This window comes from Condylura cristata, unplaced genomic scaffold, assembly GCF_000260355.1.
Source record: "Condylura cristata isolate star-nosed mole 26May11 unplaced genomic scaffold, ConCri1.0 scaffold00025, whole genome shotgun sequence".
Taxonomy (NCBI): Eukaryota; Metazoa; Chordata; class Mammalia; order Eulipotyphla; family Talpidae; genus Condylura; species Condylura cristata.
Genome location: NW_004567126.1, coordinates 8,965,481 through 8,977,740, shown reverse-complemented (window position 1 = coordinate 8,977,740; position 12,260 = coordinate 8,965,481). Strand labels below are relative to the sequence as shown.

Below are 12,260 nucleotides of genomic sequence, written 5' to 3'. Positions count from 1 at the left end.
TCATTATGAGTTTGAACAAGTCATGACTCAAGCCATCAAAAAAGCTCATGGGCTAGCAGATGAAAGATGCTAAGCAAATAACATAGAGTGATAAGTTCCAAGAATTGGAATTTGGGGGTTCCAATAAAGTACACCCTTACTTTACAAACCAATTAGAAGACAGAACAAGTGAATAATCATTTGAAAGCCAAAGGCCACATTCAATAGTGGTAAAAGTAATAGTGGATATTTAGGCTTAGCGATGTGCAAACAATGAGTTCTCATTCTGAACCCTAAATGCAACAGGTGCAGACACCTGTTGGTTATGCTATAAGACGCCCTCATGTCTGTAGAATGCTGTTTTGTGAAACATGCCTGGGAGGAGCACAGCAGATTGTAGGCTTCCTCAGAAAAACTGTCTCAAAAATGAATGACTGAAGGAAGTGGGAGGGACCCTGCACTGAAACTTACCAATAGGATTGAGCTCCTCTCTCCCTTGGGAGGAGTGATTTAGGGGACAGAGAGCTAAGGAGACCAAGTGTGTGATGACTGATGTTCACTTAACTCCCCTTCAGATGTATGATGTACTCTGGGGACACAGAGATCAGGATAAGTTGAGGTGGGCAGGAGGGCAGCGAGTACTAGGGGCTGCTCAAGGAGCCTTCTAGAGTAAATGAGAGTGTTCCAGGAAAGGACATACGTCAAAGACGACACGGAGGTAAGTAGAGGTTGAATCACCAATTGTTAATGAAAACAGGTTGGTTCTTGGTCCTGCACAGCCTGGTTTACTGGGGTATTATCAGGAAAGCGATAGGTAGCATGTGGAAGTGTTTAGGCTGAGATATTCTGATCAGAACTGCATTATATAAAGACGATTCTGACTGCACTTGTAGATGTGTGTTGGAGGTGGGTGGGGCTAAGAGTGGAGATAGGAAGAGGGTGGGGGCTAGGAGAGTAGTTTTGCAGTAGAATACATTCCAATGAGACACCCTGATTTTGTGTTTCTGTGGGAGGAAACAGAAGTTAAGTTCCAGGTAAGCTATTTCTTTCATATTGAAGGTAATTTTCCTAATTTCTCATCACTTACTCACTCAGTCTATATATTTCAGTGACTGGGCTGTTCTGCCAGCTACCATTTGAAGACCAAAAAAAAAATATTCCAGCAGGATTTTTACTTCATTTTTCTTTCTACTCATTTTGTCTCCACAGTGTCTCCCAAAATTGTAGAGATTTCTTCAGATATCTCCATTAATGAAGGGAACAATATCAGCCTCACCTGCATAGCAACAGGTAGACCAGAGCCCACGGTTACCTGGAGACACATCTCGCCCAAAGGTAAGAACAACTGTTTGGTGTGTTGTGTCAAGAGTGGAGGTCCAATTGTTGGTCACGTAGATTGTTAGTCTGTGGGGTCCTAGATTTCATACCCCAGTAAGAGAATATGCATGAGTCTGCAGAGCATGATGGTATTCTCTACAATTTCAGAAAACTTGAGGTTCTCTCCAGCCCTGAGAAATTAATCCCAGTTCTGTCTGAGTGAAATGCTGGCAGAATGTTCTGAGTGAACATGACTTGTCATGTCTGATGACAGAATAATCGGCTTTGGTGGCATTGCTCATCTGGTTGTTTTAAAAGCTGGAAAATACAAATACAGAATGATGGATGAGAGCTTGGAATGGCCATATTCCTAAAAGGAAAATTTCCAAGTCTGTACTTCTCCAGTTTTGCCAAATATCTGGTTGTGAGTACATTGGTTGTTTTGTGGTTTTGTTTCTGTTTTGCTCTGATGAATCCTAGATAACAAACATCTTAGTGTGTGATTAAATTGCAAATTGACTATGTCTAAATGTCTAGATGTTTTGTAGACAAGACCAAGTGTTGTTTTGAACATGGATTTTCATGGATTTAACATTAAACCTTTAGAATTTAAGGCAAGATACCATTAGTCATTATAATAGCTTTTAGGCAAATACATTATTTAATTTCTTCTAAAATATCTATTGAGTGCTTTGAAGTAGTGTAGGTACTCGTTTAAGTACTGGTGATATAATAATAAACCAACACAGATAAGTCCCTGCTCTCATTCTCTTAAGATAAATGACAAAAATGGCAATATACATTTAGAAGGTGCTGATAAGAATGAGAAAATGGAGCAGTATTCATTGATTCATTGGCAGAAGGACAAGAGGTTTGGGGAAGGGAGGACTTTGAAAAGATAACATTTGAGCAGATGTAAGAATGAAGACCCTTTTTCTCACTGCTTATTTCTGGTTAACGTGAAATATACTGGTGTAAATATGTTTGTATGCATGCATGTTATGAAGTATGCATATTACTGAATACTGCAAGTTAAGGATTCTAAAGGTAGGCATTTGCTTGCAAATCAGGATCCTGCGAGGGTGGTTGGCATCCAACACATTTATCTGAGGTCTCTTAGGCTTAAGCTTGTGGAAGAGAAGGGAAGGCGGCAGGGTTGGGCAGCCAAAGTTGAGTTGTTCTGCAATTCCATTGAACATCTAGCTGAGCTTCTGGGGCATTCTGAAGCTGCATGGCCATCAGCTGTGTCCTCTACTGATGTTAGGGGATAGTCATTTGTACCAGCATGGTAGTCACACACTGAATTTGCGCTGTCCCAGGAAGGCTGTGACCTTGGACCAGGCCATCCACCCCATGGGAGACATCCCCACGTGGGGCTGCAGCTGTGGGCTGTCCACCACAGCAGCACTGGCCTCCCTTTCTGAATGTGAAGATGCCTCACAGTGTACACTTACTGGAGCAGTTAGCAATCATTCTGTGTAGGACTATGAATGGGCTCTCACTACCAAATTCCATCTCTAAGACTGACAATTTGCCCTGATAGAGATTATCAGAGTAGGCGTGAAATTTTACTGTGCCTGGCCTGAGTTCCTGCGAGCTGTCCCATGTGCCACTCCTGAAGCTACTACTGTGAGCAAAGGATCAGAGGGCTACACTCGTCAGCCAATCTCTCAATTTGAAATGACCTTACACACGGACTGGCTCAAAACCTAGGAGGAGGCTTCAGCCATGCGTGAGCTCATTAGTGATGGACCGTGGCCCGAGGCACATCTGAAGGAGGGATAGTCCAAACGGACAGACTTTCTCAGTCCACAGTGGCCACCATTCATCATCACTGCTTAATGCTGAGTCCCCACTGCTGTGGACGCCAGGGTGGTCCATGACTTTAGAATCCGCAGAATATTTATCATCCGGATTTGATTTGCTTTGCTTCCTGTCAGCAGGTACCCAGCCTGTCCCTCTTAGCGGTCTCCTCCTGTCTCGGTGTCTGTGCCCATTCCTTGTCCTCTTCATTCTCTGCCCCTTGCAGTCGCTTCCCTCCACTCTTCCCTTCCATATATCTATTATATGCTGCCTTTTATGTGTTCCCTTTCAGTTCTTTGCTCTCCCTTCCTCTTACAGTCTCCTAAACGTTGTGATTTTAATTTCATTTTTTCCCACATTTTCTACCTCTCCTTCTGTGTCCTTTTGTCTCCCTCTACCATTGTAGCCAGCCCTTTTCTGCTCATCTTGCTGAAGTTCATACTGATGCATTTCAGCCCCATCTCCCCCTTTCATGGCCATCACACAGAGACGTTTCCCCGGGGTCTTTACCAGAGCTTGGTCCAGATGCTTCTGTTTTACAGGGATTTTAGCTGCTATGGAAACAGAAGATGGATAAGAGGAGAAGAGCAGAACAATCAAAATCCACCTGTGGATCAGAATGATTTAGACGAACAGCCTTTTCCAGATTCCTGGTCCAGATTAGCTCTCCCAGATTCAAACTGATGAGACATGCCAACCTGTGACTAATCACCACGGACTCACTGGGGTGCTGTTGTCCATGCCACTGATTATTTGGAGATCGGAGATGTTATTGGGTGGTTTTTAAATGGGAACTGAATCTGGAGACCCTTTGCAGTCAACCCATTATCTTGCCCCGGGAAAATTTCCAAAGAGGCACTTATTTTAAATAAATTGGGGCAGGTCTGCTGTGCCTTGGAGGAAAAGGTGTGCACCTCTTAGCAGAGATCAAAGGCAGAAAGCTGCGTTACTTTTGGTCCTGTTTTGTGCAGGTGGATCATATTCTCACTTTGTGCAGGTGGATCATATTCCCACCACGACCAGTAAGTTCTTGGATGGAAACCTGATTTGGTTTCTTGGGGAGCCCCGATGTCTTCATTGCATCTCTCACCAGATTCCCTTCTATGTTCTTTACAAAGCCCTGTTTTCTGTCATCATGACTCATAAGGTGCTGCTTGTAATGAACCTCTTTAGAATGTGTATATGCAGCTTTAGTCTTCTGTATGGAAAAGAAATAAAAAAAGTATTAACCACCACTCTAGAAGTGACTCATGCATTTTGATAAACAGACTCTTATGCATGGTCATTTCATTGGAAAAGAGCAGAGGGCCTTTGCCAACTCAGAGTGTACCTAGCACTTTAAATATGACAGTTTAAACTACGTCAGTTTCCATATCCACAATGGAGAGGGCACTGCAATTGATTTGGAGAAGTAGGTTCCATCTATTGTTATTAGTTTTTCATCATGAACTTATCAAGTCCCAGGAGTTCAAGAAGAAAGTATACAACCTTTTTTTTTTTTTTAAAGATTTATTTATTTATTCATACAGAACTGGGGTACAGGCCAGAGGCTCAGGGGTGGTGAGATGCTTCACCAGAGACAGAGTGGGGAGCAGAACAGGCAGATCTACGAAGTACACTGCTGAGGGGAGCAGCGGGCGGGTCAGGAGAGGTCTGCCACGCCATGTGGTCACCTCCGGGGCAGGCGGGAATCGAACTCATGCAGAAGTGGCTCTAGCTTCTCAGTGCTGTGCTTTAACCCTCTGCGCCACCAGGGAGGGCCAGTATACACCCTTTTTAAAGACATCTGCTTTTATTCTGCACACCTATTTCAGGACGTGGTGTTTCTTGCCCCTGCTTGGCCCTTTGGCCTTTTCTTTTTTTTTTTTTAAAGATTTATTTATTTATTCATACAGAACTGGGGTACAGGCCAGAGATGTGGAGGGTGAGAGGATTCACCAGAGAGGATTCACCAGAGACAGAGTGGGGTACAGAACAGGCAGATCGACAAGTACACTGCTGAGGGGAGCAGCGGGTGGGTCAGGAGAGGTCTGCCTCACCATGTGGATCTCCTCTGGGGCAGGCGGGGATCGAACTCATGCGGAAGTGGCTTAAGCTTCTTAGTGCAGTGCTTTAACCCGCTGCGCCACCAGGGAGGGCCCGGCCCTTTGGCTTTTGGAGAACAAGAGCTCACTGTTCTCCCATGGCAATATCACCTCCACCTGCATGACCTGCTTGTTATTGACCCCTCACTAAGGTCTTGTGAGCACTAGCACACTGCCCCAGGTGCCCCACTCACAGAGGGCATACGCCCTATTCAAGATGCTTGCCTTGTCTTTGAACCTTACCTGGACATGCAGGAGTTCATTATAGCACAGCTCTTAAAACTAATATTTCCAGCTCCTAAAGGAGGACTTTAGTGCTATTTTTCTGCATTTTTCCCAAAGTAAACAAGAATGCTTCCTCTTTCAATGGATCCTAAAAGATGCTTTTGAGGACCTTATTCTTCACAGGAAGGTATTATCAAAACCCGATATATATATATATATATATATCTCCAGTTTCTGTTGGATTGTAAGAAGGTCAAGAAGGCTCGCAAGTGATTTTGAAGGTGGGTCTTCGATGAACACCCTTCTCCCCACATCACTGCCAATCAAAATGCCTGTCCAGATGTGTGTGTGTGTGTGCGTGGGTATGTGTTTCTCCAGCATGCTCTGTGCTCAACCTTCTGGGTGCCTGATCCTTCTGGCACTTTCCTGTTCCCAACTCCACCTGAGCCTAGACCCTCAATGGTTCCCAGCAGTCACATATAACAACCCTGAAAACTGCCAGTAGAGTGAGCCCAACTGCAGATGAACATTTCCTGTTCCTCACAGGTTACAGAATAAAATTGCAAAGAAAGAAATCAGTACAGAAAAGTATTATTTTAACTACTGCCCCCCCTCCCCCTCAGCTGTATAAATCAAGCTACAAGAACACTTGATTGACTGTTTATTTCCAGGGTCATGAGAAGGCTCTAGGGTAAGAATTGGAGCGGGGCCAGATGTCTACTAGGTTCCAGTTCAACCCATTGCTACAGGGTCTTCTCTTCCTCTTCTGCATGTCCTCCACACACAGGCCTATAGGACTGCACAAGCTCTCCAGGCTGCCAAGGTTGTGAGTGAGAAGACCCAGTGGGCAGTAGGTTGTCTTGGTTTTTGTTTCTCAATGTTTCAAGAAGCTTCAGTTGGTGAGAACAGAGCGACCCTTGGGTAGAAGTTCTCCTGCGAAGCCCTGGGCCCTTCCCTCCTCGGCTGCCCTCCCACTGCCACATGTCCGCCTCTTTTCCCATTTGTCAGCACTGACAGACCTTCCTCCCCAGCCAGGCAGGACACTGAAGCACTAATTGGCACTGGAGGTATCACAGCTTGAGTTCAACCAGAGCTGGCAGGCGCCATGACTCCGGTGACAGCTCTGTGAGAAGGTGTCAGCAGCGCAGCCCTGGCACGCCGTCGGCTGACTGCAGCACCCTGGCACTAATGAGCAGCCTGTCAGCACCAGCATCAGGGGCCCCATGTGGCACCCAGATCATTAGGATGGCAGATGAGAAAATCTTCTCCAGCAAAGAGGAGCTGATGGGCAGGGAGAGGACAAAATGGGACAAAATCACCTCGCCCGCAGATGGCAACCACCCAGCAGGAGAGGACCCAAAAAAATAAAAGGAAAGAAAATATATTTATAAAAGATCTCTATCTAGGCCAATACTGGACAACTCTTAGAATCTCCTTTTGGTTGGCTTGCCCTGTAATTAATCAACAGTGTCAATATGTCTCTACCACCAAGGGGAAACTCAGTGACTAAGGTAACTATCTAGCCATGGCCACCTGGCTTCTGTGCTATAAAACCAGGAGAAACTGGTTCCCAGGGAAGAGGGGTCAAAGGGAGAAGGGGATCCCCAGGCTCTGTTCTGTTTCCTAATTGTTGAAAGAGTGGCTGGGCTGCCTGCCCCCTGCCAGTCTTCCTCTGTAGCATTGGAATGCAGGAGAGGTGGTTAGGGGCAGGAGACATCCCTGAGACTTCATCTCAGGGACGGGCCTGTGAAATGGTCGCTGTGTCTCTCTACTGATCTATTTCCTGGAGGTAAGCTTCTTGCTCTTCTGCTGCAGGCTTTAGATTGGGCAATTTTGAGCTTTGTGGAGTATCTGGTCTTTCTCTGAGGTTCTAGCTCCCCATAATGACTCCATTTCCATCAGTGAAGAGTAGTGGCAGCTTGAAAGAAGATGGAAATGGATCTGAACGAGATGGTCTTTGAAAGCAGTTCCAACTGGATTTGAATTCTTTCCAGTACCCACTGACTTCTAGCTCGAGCACTAAATCTCTCTGGGATGTGCTTCTTTATTAAGTTGGTTTCTGCTTTCTGTCATGGCCTTTAAAAGATTCTGTGATCTGGACCCAGGCTCAGATTGCCCACCAGACCGATGTCACTAAAACTTCACCTTCACCATATGCTTGGCGTTCTCACCTTTGTACTCATTATCTCTTCTCTCTAGAGCATTGTCCTGCATATTTTGGGTAGCGGGTGGTGCTCTGCTGTCCTTTAAGACCATATATTGTACAAAAATGAAGGATGATACAATGATGACATGAAAAAGCTTAAAAAAGAGACCACACCACTCAAATGTCACTGATTGAAAGCTCCAATTAACTTCTTTGGACAGAGAGGCTGGTCCTTTCTTTGAGCTCCTAAAGCACTTTATAGGCCTTTCTGAGCATGGCAACTCTTCCTTCTGCAGGCTCGTGAGGTCCTCCCATTGTCCAAGGTTCAAGGGAAGTCAGGAACAACCTTTACATGGTTTTATTTTATATCCAGAGCCTGCCACAGCACTAGTACAGATGTCTGTGGGCATCTAAAAGTGTCTGTTGAATGCAAAATTATCCAATAGTGTAGATACGGTATTTTTCTTTCCTTTTAAAATTAAGTCCTTCTAATGCATAGTTTAAAAAAAAATCAATTTTAGAGAGTAAAGGGTAAAATACAGCAGCTTCAACTCTTCCGATCACTCTCAACTGTTGTTCAGATCGTATTTCCCAAATCAATCAAAGGAATTCATAAAAGGCTGTCCTTTCTCATGTGCCCCCAGGATGCAGCCTTAGACACTTCATGGGTGAAACTGATAATAATGTTTCCCTATCACGGATGTAGTGAAGTTTAAATGTGCTCACCCATGCAAAGCCCTTGTCCCCAAAAGACACATAGTAGGTGTCTAAGAATGCTAGTCGCCAGCCCCTTCACCTTCACTCCCACCATGAGACAAGAACAAAAGTGGAGGAAATTATAATCGTTTTCTCTGAAAAGGCTGAAACCTTACAGAAGCTCAAGCTCAGTGGATTTCTGGAAGAGATAGATACTCAAAGGTGCTTAATCAGCACCTCCCTCATGCCCACCATTTTCTAATTAACGTAGGTGCTTGATTAAAATTCCCAAAGTACCCCGAGTAGCTATCCCAGGAGGGCCAAGTAATTGCTATTGCAAAAGATATTACAGTGGTCACTGATGGTGGGTTAAAAAAAAAATAATTGCATCATAATGGAAGTGGCAGATCTCCTATCCAGAGTAGCAGCAGAGCATACGGTATGAGGGCCAACCAGGCAAAGAAAGCAATTTATTATGATAAAGATAAACTAGGGGTACAACCTCCATAGGGGACAAAGTGATCCAGAAACTCATAAAGCAAATGGTTTAAACACAGATGTGCAGACCAAGGCGGGAAGGAAGAAAGCAAAAGGAGACATTTAGAGATCGCTCTTAAACTCCGTAATTACAGTGACACAGATACAGTTAGGGTAGAATTTGCCAATGTCAATAAGGGCTTTTGTAAGTTTAATATTTATGATCTGGTTTAAAGTAATATTATAGCTGTGTAACTTCCTACATCAAAGAGGAGAAAACCCATAAAAAGACTAGTGAGAAAATTAATGAGTTCTATGTGCCTGAATTGAGAACAGAGGGAATCAAGTCTCAGCCTCGAAACCAGGGCCAGGAGTGCACACCACAAATAATGTTTGTGGTTTTACCCAATTATTTGAAAACCCTTGAAAAATGTAGAATCAGAACAAGCAGACATCTGCTGAATCCAGAGATTGCTAACAGCAACCTCCCCCACGCTCTCCTGAGTCTTGGGCTATTTATACTGGTACTTGGTGACCGTTACCATGCAAAATTGTTTTGCTAGAACAAAAAAGGAAACATAAAAGCAAGGAGATTGTATCTTTTCCTCAGGGATGCTAACCACCCCTGGTTCAATAAGATGCAAAGGTGTGTTAAGATGGCAGCCTATTGAGGCCAGGACACCCCTCCTTGAGGTGCTCTCCCCAACTGGCAGCTCCACTGGGAGAACGAGAAGGGTTTCCCTGGAGCCTCCACACTCACCAGGAACCCCAGGAATCTCCTCGCCACCACACCTTCTAGACCACCTGAGGACTCTAGACTCCCATGCACAGGAGCCACTAAAATATGCTCTAGAGACTTAGAGGAAGTTTCCATTCAAATGCCCTTGCCCCTAGGATTTCAGTAGGCATCCACTTTTGGATTCTGAAAAGATCAGTCTGGACATGTGATGACTGCATTTCCTTTCACTCTAAATAATAACGTGTCTCTATCATCTGATAACAATAATCACTAATAGCTTGTAGTTGCTTAAAAATGTGGTAGACAATCTACGAAACATTTGCACACAGTAAGTAGTACGCATGTTTCCCAATGACAGTGTGAGACAGTCGTGTGACTGCCTATGTGACCAACTAGAGAACTCAGGCAAATCGGCCAAGGTCACACAGCTCCAAGTCCAAGCTTCATCTAGCCCCAGCCAGGTCTCCACAAAGCAGGTCTTAGCAGAGTGCTATCTAGAGCTGACTGCAAAGGGTTGTCCCCGGTTTACACCCCAGATGTAAGACGGGACCCAGACTGTTAACAAATCTCCAGGTTATTGTAAACCGCATGCAAGTTTGAGAATCCCTGTTCTGCATTACTTGCTATGTATTGGGCCATTCACCTTTATGCATATTATATTGATGGAATTTCGTAAGTCCTCTAATAAGTAGGCATTAGTTTCTCTTTAGCAATAAAGAATGGAGATTTGAGGGACTGATTTGCCCACAAATAGTAAGTAAGGCAAAATTCACATGCAAGTCTTTTTAATTATGATATCCATGTTCTTAATGCATGGATTTCCTACTTAATTTCTGATCTTTGTTTGTTGCAGATCTGTGGGACTTGTTTGTTTTTTTAGGTTCAAAATCCCTGTCAGTCCAGGACAACTGCTTTCTCTTCTCTGGGAGTGATCAGCTAAGCCTTTTCCACAGTGGTGAATACTCTTTGGTGACCCTCCTCATCATGCTCCCCAAAGCAAATTCCTCTTTCCTCTTCTAACCGGGAGTTGAACAGGATGCCTTTGGAACCTTTTCTCCATAATTGATTCAGAACCCCTCCTGTTTAATGGATCTACAGCCCTGGAGGCCTGTGTTTCTCCTCTAAATTCCTTGCACCATTGCTTTGCCCTTTATGGATAGTTCACTGGGGTCACTGTGGCTTAAGATTTTTGGCTCATCATCTTCATTACAGAGAAAGACAAATGAATTTCTCCTCTCACACCCCCCCCCGCCACTGATTTATTCTATCACACCATTGCAGAAAAAGATTTAAAAGGAGAAGGTGACTTGGGTTTTGCCTACAAAACTTCCTTATAAAACAAGTTTAACTGTTGGTGTATCGATTCTTTTATTTATTCAATACTTGTTATTGATCACCTACTGTGTGCTGGGCAACTGTGTAGACATGGGATATATATGCATGGACAAAGGAGACAAAATCCTTTGTCCCATATGTTTATAAAGTGGAAAGACAGAAAAATAAGCCCATAGATAATTCTTATACTATAGTATATGGTAATCAATGTAGAAAAATAAACAGGATAAGAGGCAAAATGAACAGGTATGTATTTGGTGTTATAATCTTAAATAGAGTAGATAGGGATGTATTAGTTAAGAAAACGGTCCATAAACATTAAGGGAGGGATATTGTATAACTCTAGAAATGAACATCCCTGGCAGGGCTAACAGTGAATCCTTATGACATGTTGAAGGAATTATCAGGGAAACTTGTGGCTGAAGATTTATTTAAACATCTTCCTTCCTCTTCCTAGACTGCAGGCTTCGTTGGAGCAGGGAGCATGATTTCTCTTGTGTACACCAGTGTTGAATACAGTGCCTATCACATTAAAGATATTCAGTCCATATGTGTTAATAAAAGAGTAAGTAACTGTGAAGCTACAGTGTAAATAGTTGAGCAAACATGGTAGAAAGTTAAATGGATGAAATCAGAAACTGTGGTTCCATAATCAGTGATTTCAAGTTCTGCAGAAGGACATGTTCAAGCCAGTGGCAGTAGTAACGTGTGGGTGAGACAGAGAGGAGGGACCCAGGTAGCTGACAGTGTAGGTGCCTGACAAGTCATCAAAGTGAACCTTGATATCACTGTCAGTACACCTGATAACAGGGCTCTGATCCAGGTATGAGCACCCTCAAAAATCATGAGTGGTTCAGAACACCATTTGCTACAAAAGGCACAGGGAAAAAAAAAATCACAGGAAAAATTGATGCAACATTGCCACAGGACAAGGTCATGAAAACATTAGGTATTTCCAGTAATTGGAGGGGTAAGGAATGATTGCCATGATTCTGAGAAGTAAGAACAACCATCACTCCCACTTGGACATGGAAGCAAACAATTCAGCAGTTTCTTAAGAGAGCAACATAGGAAGTACCGCCCTCAACATTACTGGGGATAATTTCATAAAGGCCTTTTGGAGATGCTGAGCCTGGAGGCTGAGGGTCAGGAGAGCTCCAGAGGGCACAGTGGTTGGACTGGGAAGGCGGGGATAACTGAAAGGAATGAAAGGGCTGCAGAGTGTTGATGATGGGGGGAGACACCCAACTTTGCCCTTCGAGCAGTGAGAGGCAGGATAGGTAGGATTCAGTCCAAGAGTCCCCAGTGGAAGCCAGTGACACACACCTCACTAATTCGTTGACTTTGGCTGCAGCCAGTGTCCATGGTAAAGGATGGAAATCTCTTCCTGAGCTTGAAAGTGCAGAGGTGACTCTTGGCAGCAAAGACTGATCTTCATGAAGCCATTCCAAGGGCAAAG

The 12,260-nt window shown here is 44.1% G+C and overlaps 1 protein-coding gene across 4 annotated transcripts in view; it reads left to right on the top strand.

Moving 5' to 3' along the window:
• The window catches only part of NTM (neurotrimin), a 946,501-nt gene that overhangs the window by 828,651 nt on the left and 105,590 nt on the right, over positions 1–12,260 (top strand). For all 4 annotated transcript variants that reach the window (XM_012729578.1, XM_004689088.2, XM_012729579.1 and 1 more), the window contains one exon: positions 1,189–1,314. In XM_012729578.1, coding sequence (XP_012585032.1) covers positions 1,189–1,314 — 126 coding nt within the window. The remainder of the gene's footprint in view (positions 1–1,188; positions 1,315–12,260) is intronic.